The sequence below is a fragment of the Alosa pseudoharengus genome, unplaced genomic scaffold (genome assembly GCF_046254945.1).
Source record: "Alosa pseudoharengus isolate Yale_2024_CS ecotype anadromous, Long Island Sound unplaced genomic scaffold, YU_APseudo_1.1 YU_APseudo_1.1_scf_3, whole genome shotgun sequence".
Lineage (NCBI taxonomy): Eukaryota > Metazoa > Chordata > Actinopteri > Clupeiformes > Clupeidae > Alosa > Alosa pseudoharengus.
In genome coordinates, this window is record NW_027468718.1 from 45,936,482 (window position 1) to 45,959,653 (window position 23,172).

The 23,172-nt window shown below is 45.9% G+C and overlaps 1 protein-coding gene across 1 annotated transcript in view; it reads left to right on the plus strand.

Moving 5' to 3' along the window:
- The first annotated feature begins 1,801 nt into the window (after positions 1–1,801).
- Positions 1,802–23,172, plus strand: part of fn1a (fibronectin 1a) — a 46,334-nt gene continuing 24,963 nt past the window's right edge. Inside the window, exons 1-19 of the mRNA XM_076264446.1 lie at positions 1,802–2,142; positions 2,543–2,668; positions 2,934–3,071; positions 3,226–3,357; positions 3,510–3,647; positions 4,362–4,520; positions 4,974–5,171; positions 6,958–7,140; positions 7,465–7,641; positions 10,898–11,053; positions 11,230–11,358; positions 12,076–12,219; positions 16,587–16,708; positions 17,864–18,032; positions 18,451–18,627; positions 19,067–19,195; positions 19,602–19,691; positions 20,027–20,221; positions 22,554–22,832. Coding sequence (XP_076120561.1) covers positions 1,989–2,142; positions 2,543–2,668; positions 2,934–3,071; positions 3,226–3,357; positions 3,510–3,647; positions 4,362–4,520; positions 4,974–5,171; positions 6,958–7,140; positions 7,465–7,641; positions 10,898–11,053; positions 11,230–11,358; positions 12,076–12,219; positions 16,587–16,708; positions 17,864–18,032; positions 18,451–18,627; positions 19,067–19,195; positions 19,602–19,691; positions 20,027–20,221; positions 22,554–22,832 — 2,995 coding nt within the window. The 5' untranslated portion in view covers positions 1,802–1,988. The remainder of the gene's footprint in view (positions 2,143–2,542; positions 2,669–2,933; positions 3,072–3,225; positions 3,358–3,509; positions 3,648–4,361; positions 4,521–4,973; positions 5,172–6,957; positions 7,141–7,464; positions 7,642–10,897; positions 11,054–11,229; positions 11,359–12,075; positions 12,220–16,586; positions 16,709–17,863; positions 18,033–18,450; positions 18,628–19,066; positions 19,196–19,601; positions 19,692–20,026; positions 20,222–22,553; positions 22,833–23,172) is intronic.

Here is a 23,172-nt window from a genome sequence, read left to right on the forward strand (position 1 = left end):
GGATCGAAGGTAGTCATAGTCTAAAAGCTATTTTTTCCCGATCCATTGAATTTCTCTTTAGTCCATGAGATTAGACTTCATCCATGTATGGGAAACTGGCCCTTAAAGTGTAGGAAGTAAGTGATCACCATTATCTCCCTCACACCATTTAACTTCAGTGTGAAGAGAGAGAGAGAGAGAAAGAGAGAGAGAGAGAGAGAATCAACTGAAGCCCCCATGGAGACAGACACCAGAGATAAGACTAACAGACAAACAGGCAAGACAGAGATCAGATGTCAGGTGAAGGATTTCTCCACCTCCAGGTCACTCCTGCCTCTCATTCATCAAGCGTCACCAGCAGGGTGAAAGATGGGGAGGATTTAAGGGGCCCAGGGCACAAACAGACCAGTAAAAATGCAGGCAGCGTGTGTGTGTGTGTGTGTGTGTGTGTGTGTGTGATACAATACAAATGCTTTCGTAGTGGTGGTGGTTTGGTGATTGTGACTTATGAGGATGCAGTATTCGTACAAGGGGGCCCATTATTCAGGTCTGGGACCCTGAATTCAGCCCTGCCAATTTAGCAGCAGACGCTTTGGGTTTGTCTTTTAGTTCTCTGTATTGCGAAAGCTTTCAGTCTGTTTTCCTCTCCCAACTAACGTTGAAGTGAACCTGGCACAGATCTAATCCAATCTGGTGGCTTTCACTGTTGAACAACCACCATTGTTACTGTAAATGATAAATAGACCATCATTTTGAGCACTCTCTATCTCTACACCACACTGGCTGGCTCAACAATGCTTTTGGGAAACAGTCCTGGTCGAGTGAATTTGTGGCCGCTTAGAGGCAAATCCATTCTGGGCTCCACTGTTGTCATACAAGGTTTCACTCTTCTGCAGGTGTTGGTCGTCACACATTTCCATAAAACAGTCGGAACAACTGTTTCACCCTCTTACCCCTAACAAGGCACTATCCCTGATTTACAGCGTGTATTACTCCCCAACTGATTACGTTTATCTTGCCTGCTGGAGAGAGAGAGAGGGGATATATAGTTTCAGCTCTGGTCATCTAATTAGTTTCATATGTGAGATGTAGAGCAGAGCCTGAGAGAGAGAGAGAGAGAGAGGGAGAGGGAGAGGGAGAGAGAGAGCAAGTAGGCTAGTAAGGAACCTTTACGACAACATGTTCTGCATTAGATGATTATATCCAGCTCAGATTGAATATGAGCCACCAGGTCATGCTGACAATTGCAGGCCCCTAAAACCGTATGGCACAAGGAGTGCTGTTTTGTTGGTTTATTGAATCTTTTGTAATGCAATTTTCGCTATATAAGGAGGACGGGACAAAAGGTAAACAATAACCCGATCACATCTGTTTCTGATTGTCAAAGAAAGGTCACATTACATAGACCACTCCATGTGCTTACTCCGCAATAGCAGGACAAAATGCAGAGTTGTTTCACACCAGTTTTGAACATGAAGAAATTCAAATACAGGACAACCAATCTTCAATGTATTCGAAAGTTGCGGACTTTTAATTAACTCGCTTATTTATAAGTTTTAAATAAACAGTGTATGGCTACTCTTTTTCCCATACAGAATTTAATAACTTGTATTATTTCGTTCCCCCCTGCTTTTCTACAAGTAGGCTGTGAATGACACATAGCTGCAGAGCCTCAGCGACAGCATGTCTGTTTGACGTCCACTGGATTATGTGCGTGGTTAGCCCCTCCTCCCAGGGAATGTCAAATAAAAACGCTCCCCATTCCAAAATCAGCTAGGTGCATCGAGGGCGGGGACATCGCGTAAAGTGGGAGAGCCAGAGAGAAAGCACATAGAGGCACCGTCTGGTGAGAGACAAGGAAGACGACTGCACCTCTCCCGTCCCCGACTTCTGTGCCTCTTCAACTCAGGGCACTGCACAATTCACTTCAAATTAGTCAAGCGCAGAAAACCCCCCCATAAAATTGGTTGTGCTTACATACCTGCATAGGTACAAAAAAATAAAGCAAAATGTCCAGCAGCCCTGTGGCCAGGGTACTGGCGGTACTCCTCATCGGAGGAGCTGTGAACTGCATGCCAAAGGGCACGGGGAAATCCAGGAGACAAGCACAGGAGATCTATCCCAGCGGAGGAGACTCGCCAGCGGTATCATCAGTGTCTCAAGGTGCGTGCTTCGTAGGGAGTGGTGGTGATTCTGATTCTGGTGGTGATTTGGTGTGGTGATTCTGACAATGGCTGATATCAGTGTAACGAATTAATTACAAGTAGCTTAAAAAATCTGATTGCTATGAGACTTTTATGACACAGGACGAAATAGAGAAAACTTTAAAAGTTTTCATATTGAGTATAGAGATTACATCGAGGTATTTCCTGTGTATTTTGTAGCCGTGGATTTTTTTCTTCTATATTTGTGCATTTTAGTGAAAGACATTTTCAGTTTTATTTTGTATTTTGAGTATTTTTGTATTATTTTTGCTGTAGATTATGTATTATTGAGGCGTTTTGACGCTTGTGTGTTGGACACGATTTCACGTAGACTAATGGCAAATACCTTGCTTTGGCAGAGGGCTGCATTGAAAATGGACAGTTTTATGGAGTTAATGAACAATTTGAACGTTCCTACCGGGGGAGCATGCTCATCTGCACATGTCATGGGGTTGGTGGAATCAAGTGTAAAACGAAGCCCGAAGGTAAGCGACTAGTGTTGTTGACGTTGAAAGTGCATGCCCGATCATTTCTTCTGACCAGTTATGTCAGCGTGTTTTGAAAACTTCACAGCCGCTTGTAGAAACGCATACCTGAGCGTAAGTGCGCTATACCGACTTCAAACATTTCCTAAGCAACAACAACCAGAGAATTTCCGTGGCCTCTCACCTGTCGATGTGTGGGTAGCAGCAGTGTGTCTAGATAGATAGTGCTTTGACTGCATTTTCTTTCTTGCTAAACTCTCGCCAGCCGAGGAGACATGCTACGACAAAGTGAATGAGCGCTCCTACCGGGTGGGCGAGACGTACGAGAGACCCAAGGACGGGATGATCTGGGACTGCACATGCATTGGCTCCGGGCGCGGTAAAATCAGCTGCACCATTGCAAGTGAGTGTCTCTCCGGACCGCGCGCGCGTAATCGTAGAAACCATAGTAATCCGCGTGCAAGCTGAACTGAGCGGTGATTTAACGCATTGGTGGCCCACGGAGACGTCTCTGTTCTGTTAACGAGCTTTTCTCTACGCTCCCTCCACCCCGTCAGATCGTTGCCATGAGGGGGGAAACTCCTACAAAATCGGGGACACCTGGCAGAGACCGCACGACACCGGGAACTACATGCTGGAGTGCGTCTGTCTCGGAAACGGAAAGGGGGAGTGGACGTGCAAGCCCTTGGGTGAGTCAGTCGAGTCGTGGTCTAGATCTCTTTCATCTGATGCATTGGTGTGGGCATGTGTCTAAAACTGTCAGTGTGAATAGACAGAGTGAATAGACATATTTTTAGTCAGTTCTAAGCTGAGTGCCCTGCTTGTTTACATCTGTGTGCAGCCGAGCGTTGCTATGACAATGCAGCGGGGGCCTCCTACCTGGTGGGGGAGACGTGGGAGAAGCCTTACCAGGGTTGGATGATTGTGGACTGCACCTGCTTGGGAGAGGGTAGCGGTCGCATCACCTGCACCTCAAGAAGTAAGTCAGTGTGTTTGGGAATGGCTGTGTGTGTGAGCGTGTGTGTGAGCCTTTCATAAAGTGCTCACCAGGGAGTTGCCCTTCACGAGTCCTACCACTTTGGCTTTGGCCTCCTTTCTCTCAACAGAGCTCCAGCCTATGGAACATTCCTTACCACACACACACACACACACACACACACACACGTAGGTTGTCCAGCTGGCTCCCAGTTTAATTATCCTCTAACCCCATTGCAGCTCAGATCCACTGGCAGTGGGCAGCACTGGTGGGACGGGCCAGCTGACTGGAGGCGAAGGGGAAGCAGATGCAGAAACCTAGCAGTGAAAGTGTTCACCAGAGAGAGAGAGGGATAGAGAAGGAGAGAGGGAGAGAGAGAGAGAGAGAGCTTTTAATTACTGCTGTGGTGGTGGAAACCCAACACTTATTCTAGAGCCTTTAGAGCAGGGAAAGTATGCTAGACTAGCAGTATTTCTCCTCCATCTTGAGTTTGTTGTCGTTCAGTGGGCATGGTTGTTGTGGAACACAGGTGTGTTTACTTAACTAGACTTTGGTTTTACAATGCATGTTTTCTGCCGTTTGTGAATGGAAATACAAGAGAATGTTGGCATATAGTTGAAAAACAAATGTTTATTGTGTGTGTGTGTGTGTGTGTGTGTGTGTGTGTGTGTGTGTGTGTGTGTGTGTGTGCGCGTGCGTGCGTGTGTGTGTCCTCAGATCGCTGTAATGACCAGGATACTCGTTCGTCCTACCGTATCGGGGACACGTGGAGTAAGACCGACGCCCGTGGGAATGTCCTGCAGTGCCTTTGCACGGGCAACGGCCGTGGAGAGTGGAAGTGTGAGAGGCACGCCTCGCTTCACACCACAGGACTGGGTGAGACCTTTAACCCTTGACCTCTGACCCTGACTAAGAGGAAGGAGGTCTGGCGAGCACCTGCAATACACATGAACTTGTGTGTTTGCACATTCCAAAGTGCCTTACTATAACACTAGCACTAAGGATCTGGTCATTTTAGGAACTTTACGGTGTTTGTTTATCGTAAATAATGAATTGTCTGCATTGAGGTTAATTTGTGGATCTGCCAAATATAACATATCTATTCCTGTCTTAGCATATGCTATCCACGTGAAGTCTGAAGGAATATCTAAAACAGATTTTGAAAGTCAGAGCCAACAATATTGAAATCAGATTTGACATTTGTCATACATCTCTCTTTTCTCCGATTTTCTCTCCCTCACTCTTTCTCGCATGCTTCAGTTTGGAGTAGTTTTGCTTGTTATTTCCAGAGGGGTTTGTGAAAGTCAACGTCTCTGTTCCCCACGCCAGGCACTGGTTCTCGCGTCATCACCAACGTCCAGCCGGCGGTGTTCCAGCCGGCGGTGATGCCGGAGACCGCTGCTGAGGACTCCTGCGTGACGGACTCAGGTGTGGCGTACGCGCTGGGCATGCGCTGGATCCGTAGCCAGGGCAACAAGCAGATGCTGTGCACCTGCCTGGGCAATGGAGTAAGCTGTGAGGAGTGGGGTGAGCGCTTTTTAACTTCTTTCACTGTTGTTTGTTTTATGGATTCCACAGTTCCCTCACCTGTCGTTGGTATTTTACACACACACACACACACACACACGCACATGCAAAAGCACATGTACACGCACACGCACATGCACATGCACACACACACACTCAGGTAAATAATCTGTGGTTTAATCATGTGTGTATTAGACTCAATTTGACAACAGCCAAGTAGAAAATTACATTTTCTAAAAGTGTGTCAACGTTGTGTATCAGTGATGACCACTTACACACAAATTTAATTTCTAGTAGCACACTGTCTTCATCTTAATTTGACAAATTTCAGTTAAGAATTAAATTGTAAACTATGAAACACAGGGGAAGACAGTAGTAGCATTGTAACCAGGTTTTCAGTCCTACCCCTGCAGTAAACCTGCTGTTTTTCTCCGCTCTTCATGCTTCCAGAATAAGCTAATTAGCAATCTCAACTGGGAGAGACAGCTGTTTTTCTGGATCTCTGCTTCCCAGACGTTTATTTCTAGCTTCCAGCTTCCAAATCTGAACCTGTGCTCTGCATTGAGCTCAAGCCTAGCCACAGTCTATGACAAAGGAGGATCTGTGTGTGAAGTCATGTTTTTTGGAATAAAACTTAACCATGAAGAAGACCTGAGTTTTTTTATTCCCGTAGACTATAGAACAATGTGCTACTAGAGGTCTGGGAGGTTGGCTGAAGTCCCAGGGTCCATAAATGTATTTGTATTTATATATATATATATATATATATATATATATGGCCTTGGGCTATGTCTGTACTATACATCTTCCCCCGACAGCCTGGTTCACATCACAGAGAACGCTCCTTGATATATGTAGCATGATATGTAACCTCGGAGACAGGAGGGCCCCTGCACCCCCCTACACTTGCATTCAAAAAATTTGATTTCATCAGATATTTTCAAGTTATGTTGACTGGATTGAGTGTCAGTAAAAATCACTCTGTGACACATGGTCAGCACTAAGTCATAGAGGATAATACTTGGATCAGTCAGGCGCTGGACATGGACCGTAACATTTGATTGAGTTGACCACAGAGCACCAGACGATGAGGGGCGGTCCAGAGTGACACACATGCTGCTTTGACCACACAGATATGGAGTTCTTGTAAAAAATCCTGAAGACTTTCAGATGCTGTGTTGCCATTTTAGATGTGAACTGTACATGAAACTGTGTTGCCATTTTAGATGTGAACTGTACATGAAACTGTGTTGCCATTTTAGATGTGAACTGTACATGAAACTGTGTTGCCATTTTTGATGTGAACTGTACATGAAACTGTGTTGCCATTTTAGATGTGAACTGTACATGAAACTGTGTTGCCATTTTAGATGTGAACTGTACATGAAACTGTGTTGCCATTTTAGATGTGAACTGTACATGAAACTGTGTTGCCATTTTAGATGTGAACATGAAACCCATTGTTCTTGTTGTTTGCTGCTTCATGCTCATCCTGTAGATGTCCTGTAGATCAATGCTTCCTGTAGACCACCTACGGACATGATCAATGCTTCCTGTAGACCACCTACGGACATGATCAATGCTTCCTGTAGACCACCTACGGACATGATCAATGCTTCCCTCATGCAGACAGCAGACACAAACAACAATATTGACTTCATATGATATTGCTTCTCATCAATTTGTTTGAATGAAGGAATGCACTGTTTTGACTAAAATCTTTGTTTTCTCTCTCTCTCTCTCTCTGTGTGTGTGTTTGTGTGTGTGCGTGTGTGCGTCCATGCAGAGGGCCGTTCTCAGGTCTATGGTGGTAACTCAAACGGCCAGCCATGTGTGTTCCCCTTCGTGTTCATGGGGAAAACGTACTACTCCTGCACGTCGGAGGGACGCAGTGATGGCCAGCTCTGGTGCAGCACGGCCTCGGACTTCGAGACGGAGCACAAGTACTCCTTCTGCACAGAGAAGAACGGTGAGCACCATCCATTTCACCTCCTCCATGCATTACATAACAGTATATCTCAAACCTCATCATTTGTCATGATATGTCATAATGTATTGTAACTTTTATTATCATATTTGTGTGTGTGTGTGTGTGTGTGTGTGTGTGTGTGTGTGTGTGTGTGTGTGTGTGTTTTAATTCATGGTGTCCTATGTCAAAATGTATCTGTATCTTTGAAGTCCCCAGTCCTGTGTTGTCATATGGAAGAAAGTTCAAGATATGGAGTTAAGTCTTCGTGTTGACTTGTTTTGGTATCTCTTTAACACTGTGTTGTTTGTATGTTCTGGTGTGTAGTTCTGGTGTCCACCCGCGGTGGGAACTCCAACGGCGCTCTTTGTCACTTTCCCTTCCTCTACAACGGCCGCAACTACACCGACTGCTCCGCTGACGGTCGCCAAGACGGCATGAAGTGGTGCGGTACTACTTACAACTTTGACGGGGAGCAGCGCTTTGGCTTCTGTCCGATGGCAGGTGAGTCACTACGGAGACCACATTATTAAAAAAACAAAAAAAACAATTGGAATTTTAGAATGTTTGGCTGGAATTTTAAGTATCCAATTGTGGTTCTCAGATTCCATTAGAGTTCCATTTTGGCTTTTGGCAAGCAAACTCAATTCGTGTTGCATTTTAGTCTAAACTGTTAGCAACCAACAAATTGCACATGGTTTTCTTGTCCTTTTTGGCTTTGTGAAGAACTTTTAAGATGTCAATTACAGAAAGAAGAATGCCCTTGTCATCTTTGTGTGTGAATTATATTTGATGATACCTTTTTATGCAGTAATCATCTGTAATCTGGGTTTCTTTACAATCCTATGGTCAGATCCCAACAAGTCCTCCCTTGACTCTGTAATGTAACACTCCCTTGTTATGAGGACCTACTCAGTGCAAGTGTCACAGACGCTGATCTGATTAGGGAAAGTAATAGCACCTATCTTTGCTGTGTAAACATCTAGTCTCTAAAGCGCTTTCAAGCCTATTGACATGTAGCTTATTATTGTCAACCAGGGATCAGGTGTGGCTCCAGTCAGCCCCCTGTTGGGGTGCCAATTAGGCCAGGCTGCAGTCCCCCCTGCTGGGCCAGTCAACATAATTTAGCCCCTTTGATGGGGGTGCTTTAGGCCCCGTCCACACGGAGACGCTTTTTGGGTTAAACGCACCGGTTTAAAGAGAATGGGTGTGAGGGTGTTTGTGTGGTTTTGGAGACAGGGGGTAACCCTTGGAAGGGTGTTGGTTGGTTGGTCAGTGATATCTATTCCCTTCCTTTCATGCAGTGCTGGTGTAGTCTGCTCTTTTTGCATTTACATTTAGAGAGGGGGATGTTATCAAGTGACCTCGAGCCTTGGTGAGGTGTCAGTAATTAGTCTGTGTGAGCATTGTGCTTTGTAGGGATCTAATCTAATAACCCCCTGACCTTGATGTCGTTAGCACCTTCACTCTTCCTGTCGGGCTGCAGGTGTCCTAACAGGGGTCCTAGCTGTGGGAAGATAGAGTATCTCCTCCTCCTCGTCCTCCTCACCTCCTCCTCCTCGTCCTCCTCACCTCCTCCTCGTCCTCCTCACCTCCTCCTCCTCGTCCTCCTCACCTCCTCCTCCTCGTCCTCCTCACCTCCTCCTCCTCGTCCTCCTCATTTTCCTCTCTCTCACTCACTGAAGGTCAATCTCCCATCTCTAATCTCCTCAAAAGGATCTCTGTGCAGAGGGAGAATGATGATGATGATGATGATGATGATTGGTGGCATGTCATCTTGGGTGGGGCATAAGTGGGGGCAGTTAGTGGAGTTTAGTGGGGTTGTTTAAAGCTAATGAGGAGGATGGTCAGATTAGCATGAGAAAGGAGCAAGGAGGCAGGGGCCGTCTGGAGACTCAGGAGAGGTATGGAGACAGAGAAAAAGACAGATTATGGGAAAGACAGGATGAGCGCGGGGAAGGAGAGAAAGAGAGAGACCGGGAATGAGGGATGATGAAAAAGAGGTAGATAGAGCTGTAGATTAAAAGGTAATAGAGATGCAGAAGAGATGAAGACAGGACATGAATACAAAATGGCCAGAAACGCTAACAGAAGATTTTGCCGAATTAGCCAGAAAATAAACCAAAGAGAGTAGAAGAAAGAAGAGAGAATCTAGAGAGAGAAAAGGGAAGAGGAATAGGGAGTGAGAGAGAGGGAGAGAGAGGGAGGGAGAAAGAGAGAGAGAGAGAGAGAGCGAGAGGAATGAGACAGACTGTGGCTGGCTCCAGGCCATGGTCTCGCTGGCGGGGATTTTTCCCTTCCTCTGGCCCCTCTCCAGGGCAGCTGTGCTCTCCTCTCCCCCTCCTCCACCTCCTCCACCACCACCTCCTTCTCCTCCTCCCCCTCCACCTCCTCCACGGTCGCTCAACGCCACCACACAGCTCTCAACTCCTTTTCATTATGTCCCAATTGCACCAATCATGGTCGCCCCCAAACCCCGCCCTGCCCTTTGTCCACTCGTAATGACCGCTGCTAAATCCCGATGACTTCATCCATGTTTTGCGTCGACGCTTTCCCATGTATGTCCACTCCTGTGTCTGGGGGTAACCTCACCTCACCCTCCGCCTCGGGGGCTGAGTGATGGCTCCAGGTGCTTAGGCCACAGACGAGAAGGCGAAGACAAAGAAAGACAAGAATGTGCTCATCCCCGAGACCCCGTCCAGTCGACTCCCCGGGTGTTGACAGCCTCGTGAATGATATCACTAGTGCCTTCAGTTGACGCTCAGCTGTGCTGTTTTACATCAGACTAGTGAATGATATCACTAGTGCCTTCAGTTGACGCTCAGCTGTGCTGTTTTACATCAGACTAGTGAATGATATCACTAGTGCCTTCAGTTGATGCTCAGCTGTGCTGTTTCACATCAGACTAGTGAATGATATCACTAGTGCCTTCAGCTGACGCTCAGCTGTGCTGTTTTACATCAGACTATGGCTTGATTGGTCAGGGAAGGTATGATGCTACAGTTGGAATGAACTCTTGCTTTCAGTGGTGGATCTCCATAGAAAACACGAGCTCGTCCAGGACTTGGCTGAGCTGGCCCTAACGGCGCGTTTGTGCTGGCAAGGGTGAATCCGGCTCTTGGAATAAGTTAAAAGTTAATGTGAGAATTTAGGAGCTTACTCCATAATTCATAACCAGCCTGACTGTGCTTTATGTGCAGTGGGCTGTAGAGCTTGAAGGAGCAGTGGAAACGTGGAGAGAACCGTAGTTGTCCTGGAACGTGAGTTCAGTGTTCCAGACTGCAGGTTGAAGTGTGCTTGTGTGTAGATTACAGGAGAACCTGCAACTGCAACTTTGGCCATCAGGTGTAGACATGCTAGCCAGGGGCTACAGGTTGAAACCAATGAATGCTAGCAATGCTAGCAAAGGTTACAGTTATTCAGTAGCTTCTGTTGTTCTGGCTTCATGTGGGGTAGATGGACAACATATGTATGAAACGCCCAAAGAGGAACGACACTGTCAATGTCAATAAAGCCCTTTAAAACTGACGTGCCCATTGACTGATATCACTTATATAATTAGTTTCTGAAAGCTTTGGCCATCCCTTAGCTGGAAGAAAAGTGCTTGTAGCAAAAAAAAAGATTTAAGTGGTCTATGAGCATGAAAAGGCATCGAGTTGAAAAGCATTGTGAGAGACACAAGTCCCAACACATAATTTGTGTCATGTGCTATCCCTTGTGTAAGTTGTAATTAAACGTTTTTTTCCTCTGTCTGTGCTAGCTCACGAGGAGGTGTGCACGACCAGCGAGGGTGTGATGTACCACGTGGGTGACCAGTGGGACAAACGCCACGACGTTCTGGGTCACATGATGCGCTGCACCTGTGTTGGGAATGGCCGCGGGGAGTGGAGCTGCCTCGCCTACTCGCAACTCAAAGGTAAGGCGTCATAGTCCTCTGTGTGTGTGTGTCTGTGTGTGTCTGTGTGTGTCTGTGTGTGTCTGTGTGTGTGTGTGTGTGTGTGTGTGTGGGTGTGTGTGTCTGTGTATGTGTATGTGCATAACGATATAGCAATGGCAATGCTGACTTCATGGCTTTATATTTCTTTCTCTCAGACCAGTGTATTGTTGATGGCCTGACTTACGACGTGAACCAGACCTTCACCAAGCACCACGATGAGGGCTACCTGATGAACTGCACCTGCTTCGGCCAGGGCCGTGGACGCTGGAAGTGTGATGCTGTTGGTGGGTATTGCTCACATTTGTACCTGTGTACTGTCCGCCATTCACTGACAAAAAAACAGCAAAAATATTCGCTTTGTTCAGTAACTTAGGAAAGAAAGCTGCCCATCATATAGTCCCCCAAGGCTCATTTCAAAAGCTTTTGCTGGTTTAGTAGCCTACTTCAGACACTTTAGTGCAAAGTTGTTGCTGGAGGCCCGTTCTCTGTGTGAGGGCCTGCTAGTCCCTGGTTAATTTATCAGTGTGTTTACGTCAAAACTTATTACAGCAATCAATGTGTCCTTATGTTGATCATCTATTCTCACATGGGGAGATTATTTTGGATGGATTTCACAGTAAATACATTTCCCTTTTTTTACATGCTTATAGTCTACATCCCTTGCTCCCTAGCTCGGATATAGAAGATTAGCTTTCGAGAAGAAGCTCTTCCTACGTGTATCTGAAAAGCCCCTTTTGTACAGTGTAGGTGGAGAAGCAGATTTACTCCCAGAGGAGTGCTGAAAAAGCACACATGCAGTCCAGAGTGTCTGGCAGCAGCCAAGTTGTAAACTCCAGTGTGGTTTATGAGGACAGTGATCCGATTGTAAACTCCAGTGTGGTTTATGAGGACAGTGATCCGATTGTAAACTCCAGTGTGGTTTATGAGGACAGTGATCCGATTGTAAACTCCAGTGTGGTTTATGAGGACAGTGATCCAATTGTTTGAAATACTGTTCCCAGACCAGTGCCAAGAGCCAGAGTCCAAGGTGTTCTACCAGATCGGTGACTCTTGGGACAAAGTCATCCATGGAATCCGCTACAAGTGCTATTGCTACGGCAACGGTATTGGAGAGCTGAGCTGTGAGCCCCAGCAGTCTTTCCCAGGTGAGTGGGCTAGTCCCGTTATGCTAATTATGTTACACTTACCCAGGTGAGTGGGCAATGCTAGTCACATACTTACCCAGGTGAGTGGGCAATGCTAGTCACGTAGGTCAGTGAACTATGCTAGTAATGCTAGGCTAAATACGCTAGAGAAATTGCTATAGCGTATCAATCATTTTGTTGGACTGCCCTTAAAATAACGGCCTTAAAACAAAAGATATGCTCATGCAATTTCAGATCTCTGTTTATGGAGGAATCTCACGTGATTTACTCTAATGTACCCGAAATAAAATAGAGCTCTTTGTCCAGAGGCTCTTTGCCTTGGTCTCCCAGGCATATCCTGGTGACCTGGGGGGGCCCATCCTAGATAGCAGAGAATTTACAGTGTCAGAAAGTAGGACACCAGTGATTGACCTGAAAATTGGCCCTCAAAACTCAGTCATGCGTGACAACTCTGCTATCTAAGATGGGGAGGAATGCCTTGTGATCTGACGCCGCAGACACATACATCAAAAGGGATAGTCCTCCATTAATCTCCTGCCCTGGTTTGTCCTTTGCAATTAGCTGACTCAAAGATGGGAGAAATATGTATTTGATGAGGCTTCGCGCGGCTGCCTTTGACCTCAGTGGCTGCTATAAGTAGTCCCGTGGGCTTGGGTGGAGAACAATTTGGTCAGAGTTCCTCTCAGGGGAGAAAACAGTTCCAGATGTTTTTTTTTCCTTCACCCAAGGCAATGCAAAAGATTTGCTGTCAGCCTCTCTTGCTCACTCAGGTGGCAAGGTGGTGTGAAAAGACTCCTGTGTGTGTGTGTGTGTGTGTGTGTGTGTGTGTGTGTGTGTGTGTGTGTGTGTGTGTGTGTGTGTGTGTGTGTGTGTGTGTGTGTGTGTGTGTGTGTGTGTGTGTGTGTGTGTGTGTGTGTGTGTGTGTGTGTGTGTGTGTGTGTGTGTGTGTGTGTGTGTGTGTGTCTTTGCTCTTCTCAGAACCACTGTGTGAATACTTTCAGGGGGTTTTCGAGACAACAGTTTCTGCTGTTTTTCGAGGGAGACGTCTCCTCCCTCTGTGAGCCTGCATGTGTACCCTGCATGTGCTATTCCCTTTGAAGTGGAACAGAGGGGGAAAGATGCTTTGCCCAGACACGTGAAGCCAGATGGCATCTCTTTGTCCCCCACTGCCCTGGTCTCCATGTTAGCTTTTGTTCAAAGTGTTTGCGGTGTTTGCAGGTCGCGGGTTGCAGTTTGCTGTTATGTGCATTTGTGGTCCCCTCTGAAGTTGTAGAATGATTTTACAGTCCGATTACTTCCTACTCCTTGTTTGCTTTGCTGTGTATCTGCATATCTGAGGATGCTTCCTTATTACTGTGGTCTTTTAAGGTGGACGTTGAGGGTTTTCCAAGGTTGGATGGAAAGTAATCGCCTCAGACTCAGAGCTCAAAGAATTTGAGTTCAATATCCCGTAATCCTCACAAAGACTAGCAATCATCAATCTTACTCTGTTGTTTTTCTGTATCACTGCACAGAGGTAGACAGCTCAGAATCAAAACTATGTCTAGAATGTTTACGTCCACTGTTTCATTGTGACCCTGCATCACCTATTTCAACGGGTTTGGAACGGAAAGCAGCGTTTACCTTTAAGTGGAGGTCTCTTCTGGTGCGCTAAGCTCTAATCGGCCTCAGCTGTGCCATGCGGGCGTCTGGCTGTGGAGTTGAGAAAGGGCAGCAGGAGAGCGATGATGATGTGGCGCAGATTTAATGCAGACTAAGTGGGATTCCAACGCTAATGTGTTAGCCAACGCAGCCAGTGGGCCTTCACGGGCCTTTTTAATTGGACTAAATGGATACCAGATTGGCCAGGCAGGGGCAGGGGTGTGGGGAGGGTTTGTGTTAGCAGACGGGGGTTAAACTCGTGTGCTGCTCCACCCTACGAGTGCTCTGCCCCATCTTGTCCGGTGGATAATGGATGTAGAGGTGATGTAATGGGGGCAGGGCTAGACATCAGCTGACTGATATGGCTTCAGTCCTGATCAGGCACATGGAACTGGGCCGGAACTGGGCCTGATCTGGCATTATTCCGGCCCTGATTTGACACCAGTCTGCCCATCATTTGGCACTTGATATGCACCATATCTGACCCACCATTTAGTACTGGATATGCACCATATCCGGCCCGTCATTTCATACTGGATCTGACATGGACCCAGATTGAATTTTGACCTCTGACACTGATATGCATCTGGACCATATACTGTGTGCATCTGGACCATATACTGTATGCATCTGGACCATATACTGTATGCATCTGGACCATATACTGTATACTGTATGTCTGACAGGGCATTCTGGGAGTCCCTCTGTAGAGTAAACAGTATGATGAAGACTGGAAGAATGTGTGAGGGCGTGTGAAGGGTCAACGACATAGAACACATCACATTTGTGGGTGTGCTATGTGTTTTTATTTAATTTAATGCGAAGATGCAACTTTTATGTCTCACCAACTATCTATGTATGAGAGAGAGAGAGAGAGAGAGAGAGAGAGGAGAAGAGAGAGAGAGAGAGAGAGAGAGAGAGAGAGAGAGAGAGAGAGAGAGAGAGAGAGAGAGAGAGAGAGAGAGAGAGAGAGAGAGAGAGAGAGAGAGAGAGAGAGAGAGAGAGAGAGAGAGAGAGAGAGAGAGAGAGAGGAATGCAACAGGAATGCAACAAATATTGCATGCAGAGCAGAACTTGGAAGATATCCACTATTAGTTGATATTCAAAAAAGAGCATGCAAATTTTATCACCATGTACTGTCCTCAAAACCAGAGGAATATAATCACAGTGCCCTTCTACAGAGGAGAACCCACCCAGAGAGAGATCCTTTTGATTTTCTTATATCAAAACACAATTTGAATTGGAATACACCTGACATGTCTCAGGCAAAGTTAAAACATATCGAAAAATTAACAAAAGAAGAATATTACAAATATTGGCTAAACAATATTGAACAATCCAACAAATTGAAATGTTTCCAAAAAATCAAAACCAATTATGAATTTGCATCTTATCTAAAAGAAATTACCGAGTACAAACAAAGAAAATTACTAACATCCTATAGATTAAGTGAACACTCTCTGGCCTTAGAAATGGGAAGACACAGGCAAACCTGGCTTCCTAGGGAGGAAAGGTTGTGTTTGCAGTGCAGTGAGGGAGTAGTAGAAGATGAAAAACACTTCCTCACTGAATGCAGTAAATTCAACACAGTCAGGAACCAATATTTCCTTCAATTCAGCCAAATTATACCTCAGTTTGAACTATTAGAAAATGAAGACAAGCTCCCATACTTGTTGGGAGAGCATACAAGTTGTGTAAAACTCGCTGCGCAGTACCTGTTAACATGTCATAAATCGAGGAAGTGAGTGACCCATATTGTGACATGCTTTGCTTTATATCAATAACCAATACCCATGATAGCACATTGATAAATATACAGTATATAGTAATACTGTATCATTATACATTTAATTTATTATTCTCTCTTTTTAATTATTATCATTTTGTTATTATTATTATTATTATTTTATTTGTATTTTTTATTTTTAAACAGATATTGTATCTGTGTTGTTTTGTTATATGTTTGCTTTGGCAACACTGCTTCATTGAGTAATGCCAATAAAGCTCCATTGAAATTGAAATTGAGAGAGAGAGAGAGAGAGAGAGAGAGAGATTTTTCTTTCTTTTTTATGATTCTTCACCAGTGATGTGTTTCTGCTGAGACCCTGGGAATCTCACAGGGGAGTGTCAGCCGCCCCCGATCCCTCTGGTGCTCAGGGCTGTTTTCACGCCCATCCAGACTCCTCTCCCTCCCTGACCACAGGCATTCGAGGATCTCCCACACTTTACTCCAGCCTCATTTACACACCGATCTCCCTCACTTTCTCCAAGAGGTGTTGGTTAGCTGTGGGAACGGCTGTTTTGATATTTCACATTTGAGTTGATAAGTTGAGTTGAGTTGTGTTAAGAACTGTACGTGTTCAGGTATGCTACAGTGTTTGAACTAACATATCTGTGTGATGAGGCAAGACAGAGAAGCCCGAAACTGTAGCTGGAACATGGGACCAGTACAAATACTCCTCAGATCAGGACCCTTCAGAATGAAAGAAATCTCATGTTTACACATAGTTAAAGATGTTGTGAGTCTTGTTAGGCTCCATTTTATGTCGGTACAAACACTGCTTTGGGTTTCTACTACTTGGTTATAATTGTAAACAACCATCATGTTAAGCAGACATCAGATTATGTAACAATGTTGTGATTTTTCATAATTGATTTCTCATTGATTTCATGCTTGATTTCTCATTGATTCGTTGATTCACTGATTCATTGATGTTTGTTCCCAGGTGGTAACCGTCCTGTGCAGGTGATCATCACCGAGTCCGGTAACCAGCCCAACTCCCACCCCATCCAGTGGAACCCCCCTCCCTCCACACATATCAACCAGTACATCCTCAAGTGGAAAGTGGTACGCACACTAACATGCACTCCCATAACCCTGTCCACCTCTCCGACTCCACAATGAGTGCTACACAAGTAGAAATATGCTTGAACCCCTAAAGCCACACCATGTGAAAATCAGTATTCACCACCGACGGTAAACTCACTCTCGTCTTCAAAACATCCCATGCCTCTTTCCTCATCACCACCACATTATAGATAGAGACACATTTGACCCCTGTACCACAGCAACTGCTATCCTCACTGTCAAGTATCAACCTACCTCCACATCAGCAAGCAATATGTCTGCTATTTGCCCAATAACCAGCCCCCTTTCATGCTACCGAATATGGAGACAGCTGTTCCCTCCTTGTCGTGCGTTCATGCAGCTGGGAATTGGGAATGTTCCCACTTTGGAAATCCAGACTTCTGAATTGAGCGTTCACTTGACAGCAACAAACTGGCGACGTTGCTAATGTTTATAGGCTAGCTAGCTAGAAGGCTAACATCAAGTAGTTACTCAAGGGTACTCTGGGATGTAGTGTTCAATATCACAATCACCTGTGCTTATGACTTAAATATAACATAAATAAACAAGGAAGTAACTTATTTGTGCATGGAACAAGTACATATGTTATCTTTCACTATATCGAGTATATTGAACGTTCTCCAGGGAGCACTCACAAAGCTCCCAATTAAAGATGGGAAGTCCCCAGTTTAGGTGTGATGTACCCCCCCCCCCCCCCCCCCCCACCCACCCACCCCCCTTAACTCAAGAATTCTCCCACTTCCCAGTTGCTCATAAACGCACCATTACATTCTCACTCTCATGCTTGATGCATTGTGGGATATCACTTCATACCTGTTATCCATTGTTTGAGTTGCCCTTCATTGCATATTTCTCATTGTCCTTTCACTGGGGCCCCATTGTGAAATCACCAGGTGTTGTTTTATAAAAAAACTCATATAATCTTTGAACACGCTGCCATATTTATTTCCAAACAGCAAACAGACACCGTTTGTCCAGTGTAAAACACAAAGCACTTGGTGTTGAGTTCCTGTAACTAATGCAACTAATTCCAGCCAACATTCTTTGTATATACATATGGGACTTTTTGTAAACAGCTCCATGGGATTGTGTATGGATCAGTGGGTCACTGTATTCTCTGTAATCCTTCTGCAGAAAAACACCTCTGGCCCGTGGCGTGAGGTGACCATCCCCGGCCACCTGAACTCATACACCATCTCTGGTCTGAAGCCTGGCATCACCTACGAGGGTCAGCTCATCAGCATCCTGCGCTTCGGACACAGAGAGCTCACACGCTTCGACTTCACCACCACGTATGGCTCACGTGAGTGGAACATGTCACATCCATAGCAATAGTTGACAAATTACCATTTCATCAGTTAATTGTTTCAGCCCAATCACACACACACACACACACACACACACACACACACACATACACACACACACACACACACACACACATATAAACATACACACATCCTTATGCACACACTTTCAGAATATGTCTTATGTAGCTGTATAACAAGTGTCTGAGACAAGACAAGAGTCTGTTCTCAGGCAGTGTTGGAATTCAGACACTGAATGCCCATGAAAATTGGCCAAGCCATGTAAAGATTTGAAATAGATAATTATACATATCTTCTTGGAAACTCTCTAACTTCAGGCACAGACTGCTTCCTTAGTGTAAGCCCGGTACGTGATGAATTGAGATAACCACCTTCTCCTTGTCCCCTCCACAGTGGCGACCTCTGAGGGGGAGACGACGCCTCCTCCTCCCATGGTGGACACATCGGAGTCGGTGACGGAGATCACGTCCAGCAGCTTCGTCATCTCCTGGGTGTCTGCCTCCGACACAGTCTCTGGCTTCAGGGTGGAGTATGAGCTCAGCGAGGATGGAGCACAGCCTGTTGTCCTGGGTCAGTGTCACCCTTAAACATCCCATAATAATAATAATAATAATAAATACAACTTGCATTTATATGGCGCTTTTTCAAGGCACCCAAAAGTGCTTTACAGTGAAGGGAGAACCTCACTAAGCACTACAAATGTGTAGCACCTACCTGTGTGATGCAGGGCAGCCATTATGTGCCAGAACACTCACCACACACCAGCTAGAGCTGAATGAATGAGCCAATTACACTGGTGGATGATTAGTGGGCAGATAAAACAGCGGCCAAGGCCAAAGATTCTGCACCAAACCTGGGCCTGATGTGGGCCAGTGGTGCAGAGGGTTTGGTTCACTCCTTACTGTGAACATGCAGTATAAAGCACTTTTTGGAGATACTGTACGGAGGGTTGTGCTCTTCAGCAGGATAATGGTAACGTGTGTGTGTGTGTGTGTGTGTGTGTGTGTAGATCTGCCTCGGACGGCTACCTCTGTCAACATCAATGAGCTGCTGCCTGGACGCAAGTACAACGTCAATGTCTACGAGGTCACGCCTGAGGGAGAACCCAACCTCATTCTCACTACCTCCCAGACCACTGGTAAGTCTAACACACACACACACACACACACACATTCTAGGACATCAGCCTATAACTCCCCCCTACACACAGACACACACACACACACACATTCTAGGACATCAGCCTATAACTCCCCCCTACACACACACACACACACACACACACACACACACATACACCTACACATACGCGCACGCTCACACACACACACACACACATAGACAAACACACACACGCAAACACACACATACACAAACACACACACACACACACGCACACACACACACACACGCGCACATACACACACGCGCACACACACACAGACAAACTCGCGCGCGCACACACACACACACACACACACACACACACACACACACACACACACACACACACTCTAACTCTTTCTCCCTGGTGTTGTCTGTAGCTCCTGATGCCCCCGCTGATCATGAGGTGGAGGATGTGGATGAGACCTCCATCACCGTGAGCTGGGACAAGCCTCAGGCTCCCATTACAGGTACACACACACACACACACACACACACACTCACACTTTTCAGTTGTGTTTACCGGCAGTTTATGGGCTTACATTGAAAAAGTTGTTAAATTGTTAATCTTGGATGCGTATCTATTTGCCATGTTCTGTATTCCAAGCATTATCTATGTAAATGTATGTTTAAATGTATGTTCTGCTTTGGCAAGGCAAACATATTTGTCATGCTAATAAAGCTCACTTGAATTGAATTTAATTGAAAAAGGAGTGAATGAAAAAGAAAAGAATATTTCATTTTCGTGGATAATCTTAAAATATCCATTCTTCGATATGTGTGTGATTGTTGTATTTGTTTCCAGGTTACCGCGTGGTCTACACTCCATCGATTGAGGGCAGCAGCACAGAGTTGACCTTGCCAGACACAGCAACGTCTGTGACCTTGAGTGACCTTCGGCCTGGCCTGCAGTACAACATCAGCATCTATGCGGTGGAGGAGACTCTGGAGAGTGAGCCTGTGTTTGTACAGGTCAACACAGCCGGAGACCCACTGCCAGGTACACACACGCACGCACACAGTCTGGGGGCGTACATCCAAACACACACATCCATACACACACACACACATAACACACACACACATACATACACACACACACACACACAAGCGAGCATAGCAGTCTAGGTGCACAGACACAGACACACACAGACACACACAGACACACACAGACACACACAGACACACACACAAGCGAGCATAGCAGTCTAGGTGCACAGACACAGACACACATACACACACACACACACACACACACACACACACACACAAACAAGCGAGCATAGCAGTCTAGGTGCATAGACACACACACAGACACATACACACCCTAATACAGAAAAAAAGAGGGAGAAATTCCATGTGGGATGTATTTTGTAGTTGCCCTTATCAGTCTCCTCTCCTCCCTCCTCTCCTCCTCTCCTCCCTCCTCTCCTCCTCCCTCCTCTCCTCCTCCATGTTCATTTCTACTTAGTCCTGCTGGCAAGCATCTGTTTCACACATTCTTTTTAAAGTCTTCATTAAACCCCCAAGAAGCACAATTAGAGGATTCTCCCAACCCTCCCCTCCACATCTTAGCTTTGTCTGTCTCATGCCGCTCTTTCTGTCTGCGTATGTGCACGTGTGTGTGTGTGTGTGTGTGTGTTCGTGTTGGTGAGGAACCGAAACTTTGCAGTGGAAACTTTGGGCTGATGTATTTATGACCAACACGTTCAGAAAACCTGAAAATCTTTGAGTGGAAACTCTTACATAAGGATCAGTCTGGCAAGGCATTGATAAGAACTGAAAGGTTATAAAATAAATCTGTGTGCGTGTGTGCCTTGTGTGCCTGAGTCTGTTTGTGTGTCTTCAGTCGCTTGTTAAAGCCGTGTGCAGCTCTGAGATGGTGAAGGCTGACTTTATGGGAGCTGGCTAATAGAAGTCGAGACTGTTGTGATTTAGCAGTTTGCCCCCCCCCCCCCCCTTTCTTCCTGCTCTCAATGTCTCCATCTGTGTTTGTGGTGGTGTCTCTCTCTTTCCTCGTTTGCTTGCTCTGTCTGTTGTTTTTCTCATTCTCTTTCTCGGTCCTGCTGTTAAATAAACACTTCACATTTGTGTGATGTGATAGGAGGCCTGTGCAGCTTTCTTTCCTTCTGTCTTTCTTTCTTTCTTTCTTTCTTTCTTTCTTTCTTTCTTTCTTTCACTGCTTTTTAGTCAGTTTCTTCTTACTGTGTTCTTTCTTTTTCTCTCTCTCTCTCCCTCTATCTGTCCACTCCTCTCCTTCTCTCTCTCTCTCCCTCTATCTGTCCACTCCTCTCCTTCTCTCTCTCTCTCCCTCTATCTGTCCACTCCTCTCCTTCTCTCTCTCTCCCTCTATCTGTCCACTCCTCTCCTTCTCTCTCTCTCTCCCTCTCTCCCTCTATCTGTCCACTCCTCTCCTTCTCTCTCTCTCCCTCTATCTGTCCACTCCTCTCCTTCTCTCTCTCTCTCCCTCTATCTGTCCACTCCTCTCCTTCTCTCTCTCTCTCCCTCTATCTTTCCACTCCTCTCCTTCTCTGTCAGACTGAGGGATTGATGTGCTGACCCTCTCTGCACAGTTTACTCTGTCTCTCCGTGACCTTGACCTTCTGGAATGTTCCGGAGCGTTCCGCACGTCGCCTCTCCCACTCGCAGAGACGTTTGCTCAGGTGTGCGCTGATGTAGTGCCTCTCCTCGCCGCCGATGGCCAGATGTCGGAGCGTACGGAGCTCTTAAGCGACTCCTCAAACCACACGCTCCGGCAAAAACCCACTGCCCGTGATTCTTCTGTTTCTTCTTCCTGTTCTCTTTCCTCTGCACTTGCTTTGCTGCTCTTCCTCTCCGGTGAGCTTACTGTGTGTGTGTGTGTGTGTGTGTGTGTGTGTGTGTGTGTGTGTGTGTGTGTGTGTGTGTGTGTGTGTGTGTGTGTGTGTGTGTGTGTGTGTGTGTGTGTGTGTGTGTGTGTGTGTGTGTGTGTGTGTGTGTGTGTGTGTGTGTGTGTGTGTGTGTGTGTGTGTGTGTGTGTGTGTGTGTGTGTGTGTGTGTGTGTGTTCCTTCCCTATGATGGCAGGGTTTTTATCAGAGGCCAAATAAGTCGAGTGAGTGATACAGTATGTATGGAGTTCAGATGAATGATGAATTACAGTCCCATGAAGTACGTCTTGGCCAGATACTTGGTCTCATTATGCTGACCAGGCATGATCTATCAATCCCTGAGACACTGATACATCACTAATTTATCCATTATATTTGTAAAGCCTGGTCATCCTGATAACTTTAGATCACATTAGATGAAATTGCAAGTGATTGCGTAACAACCCCCCACTTCCTTTCCACAGAGGAAGTCCCCTCTCCGACCGACCTGCAGTTCTTCGATGTGTCCGACTCCAAGGTCACCCTCACCTGGGCAGCGCCGGCCACCGAGGTGTCTGGCTACCGTGTCTCCGTGGCGCCGGTGGGCGTGGACGGGTTGACCGAGCGACAGCTGCAGCTGCCAATCACACACAACGCCTACGTGGAGGTGACGCCCCTCATGCCTGGCACGCTGTACCGCTTCTTCGTGTTCGCCCTGAAGGGAGGCGAGGAGAGCGAGCCGCTGGTGGGAGAGCAGGCCACCAGTGAGTAGACTACAGCCACATACGCATACTTACACAACCTAATGTAGTATACTTACACAACCTAATATAGTATACTTACACAACCTAATATAGTATACTTACACAACCTAATATAGTATACTTACACATCGTTATATAGTATACACAACGTAATATAGTATACTTACACAACCTAATGTAGTATAATTACACAACCTAATATAGTATACTTACACAAGCTAATATAGTATACTTACACAAGCTAATATAGTATACTTACACAACCTAATGTAGTATACTTACACAACCTAATATAGTATACTTACACAACCTAATATAGTATACTTAAGCAAGAAGCCCC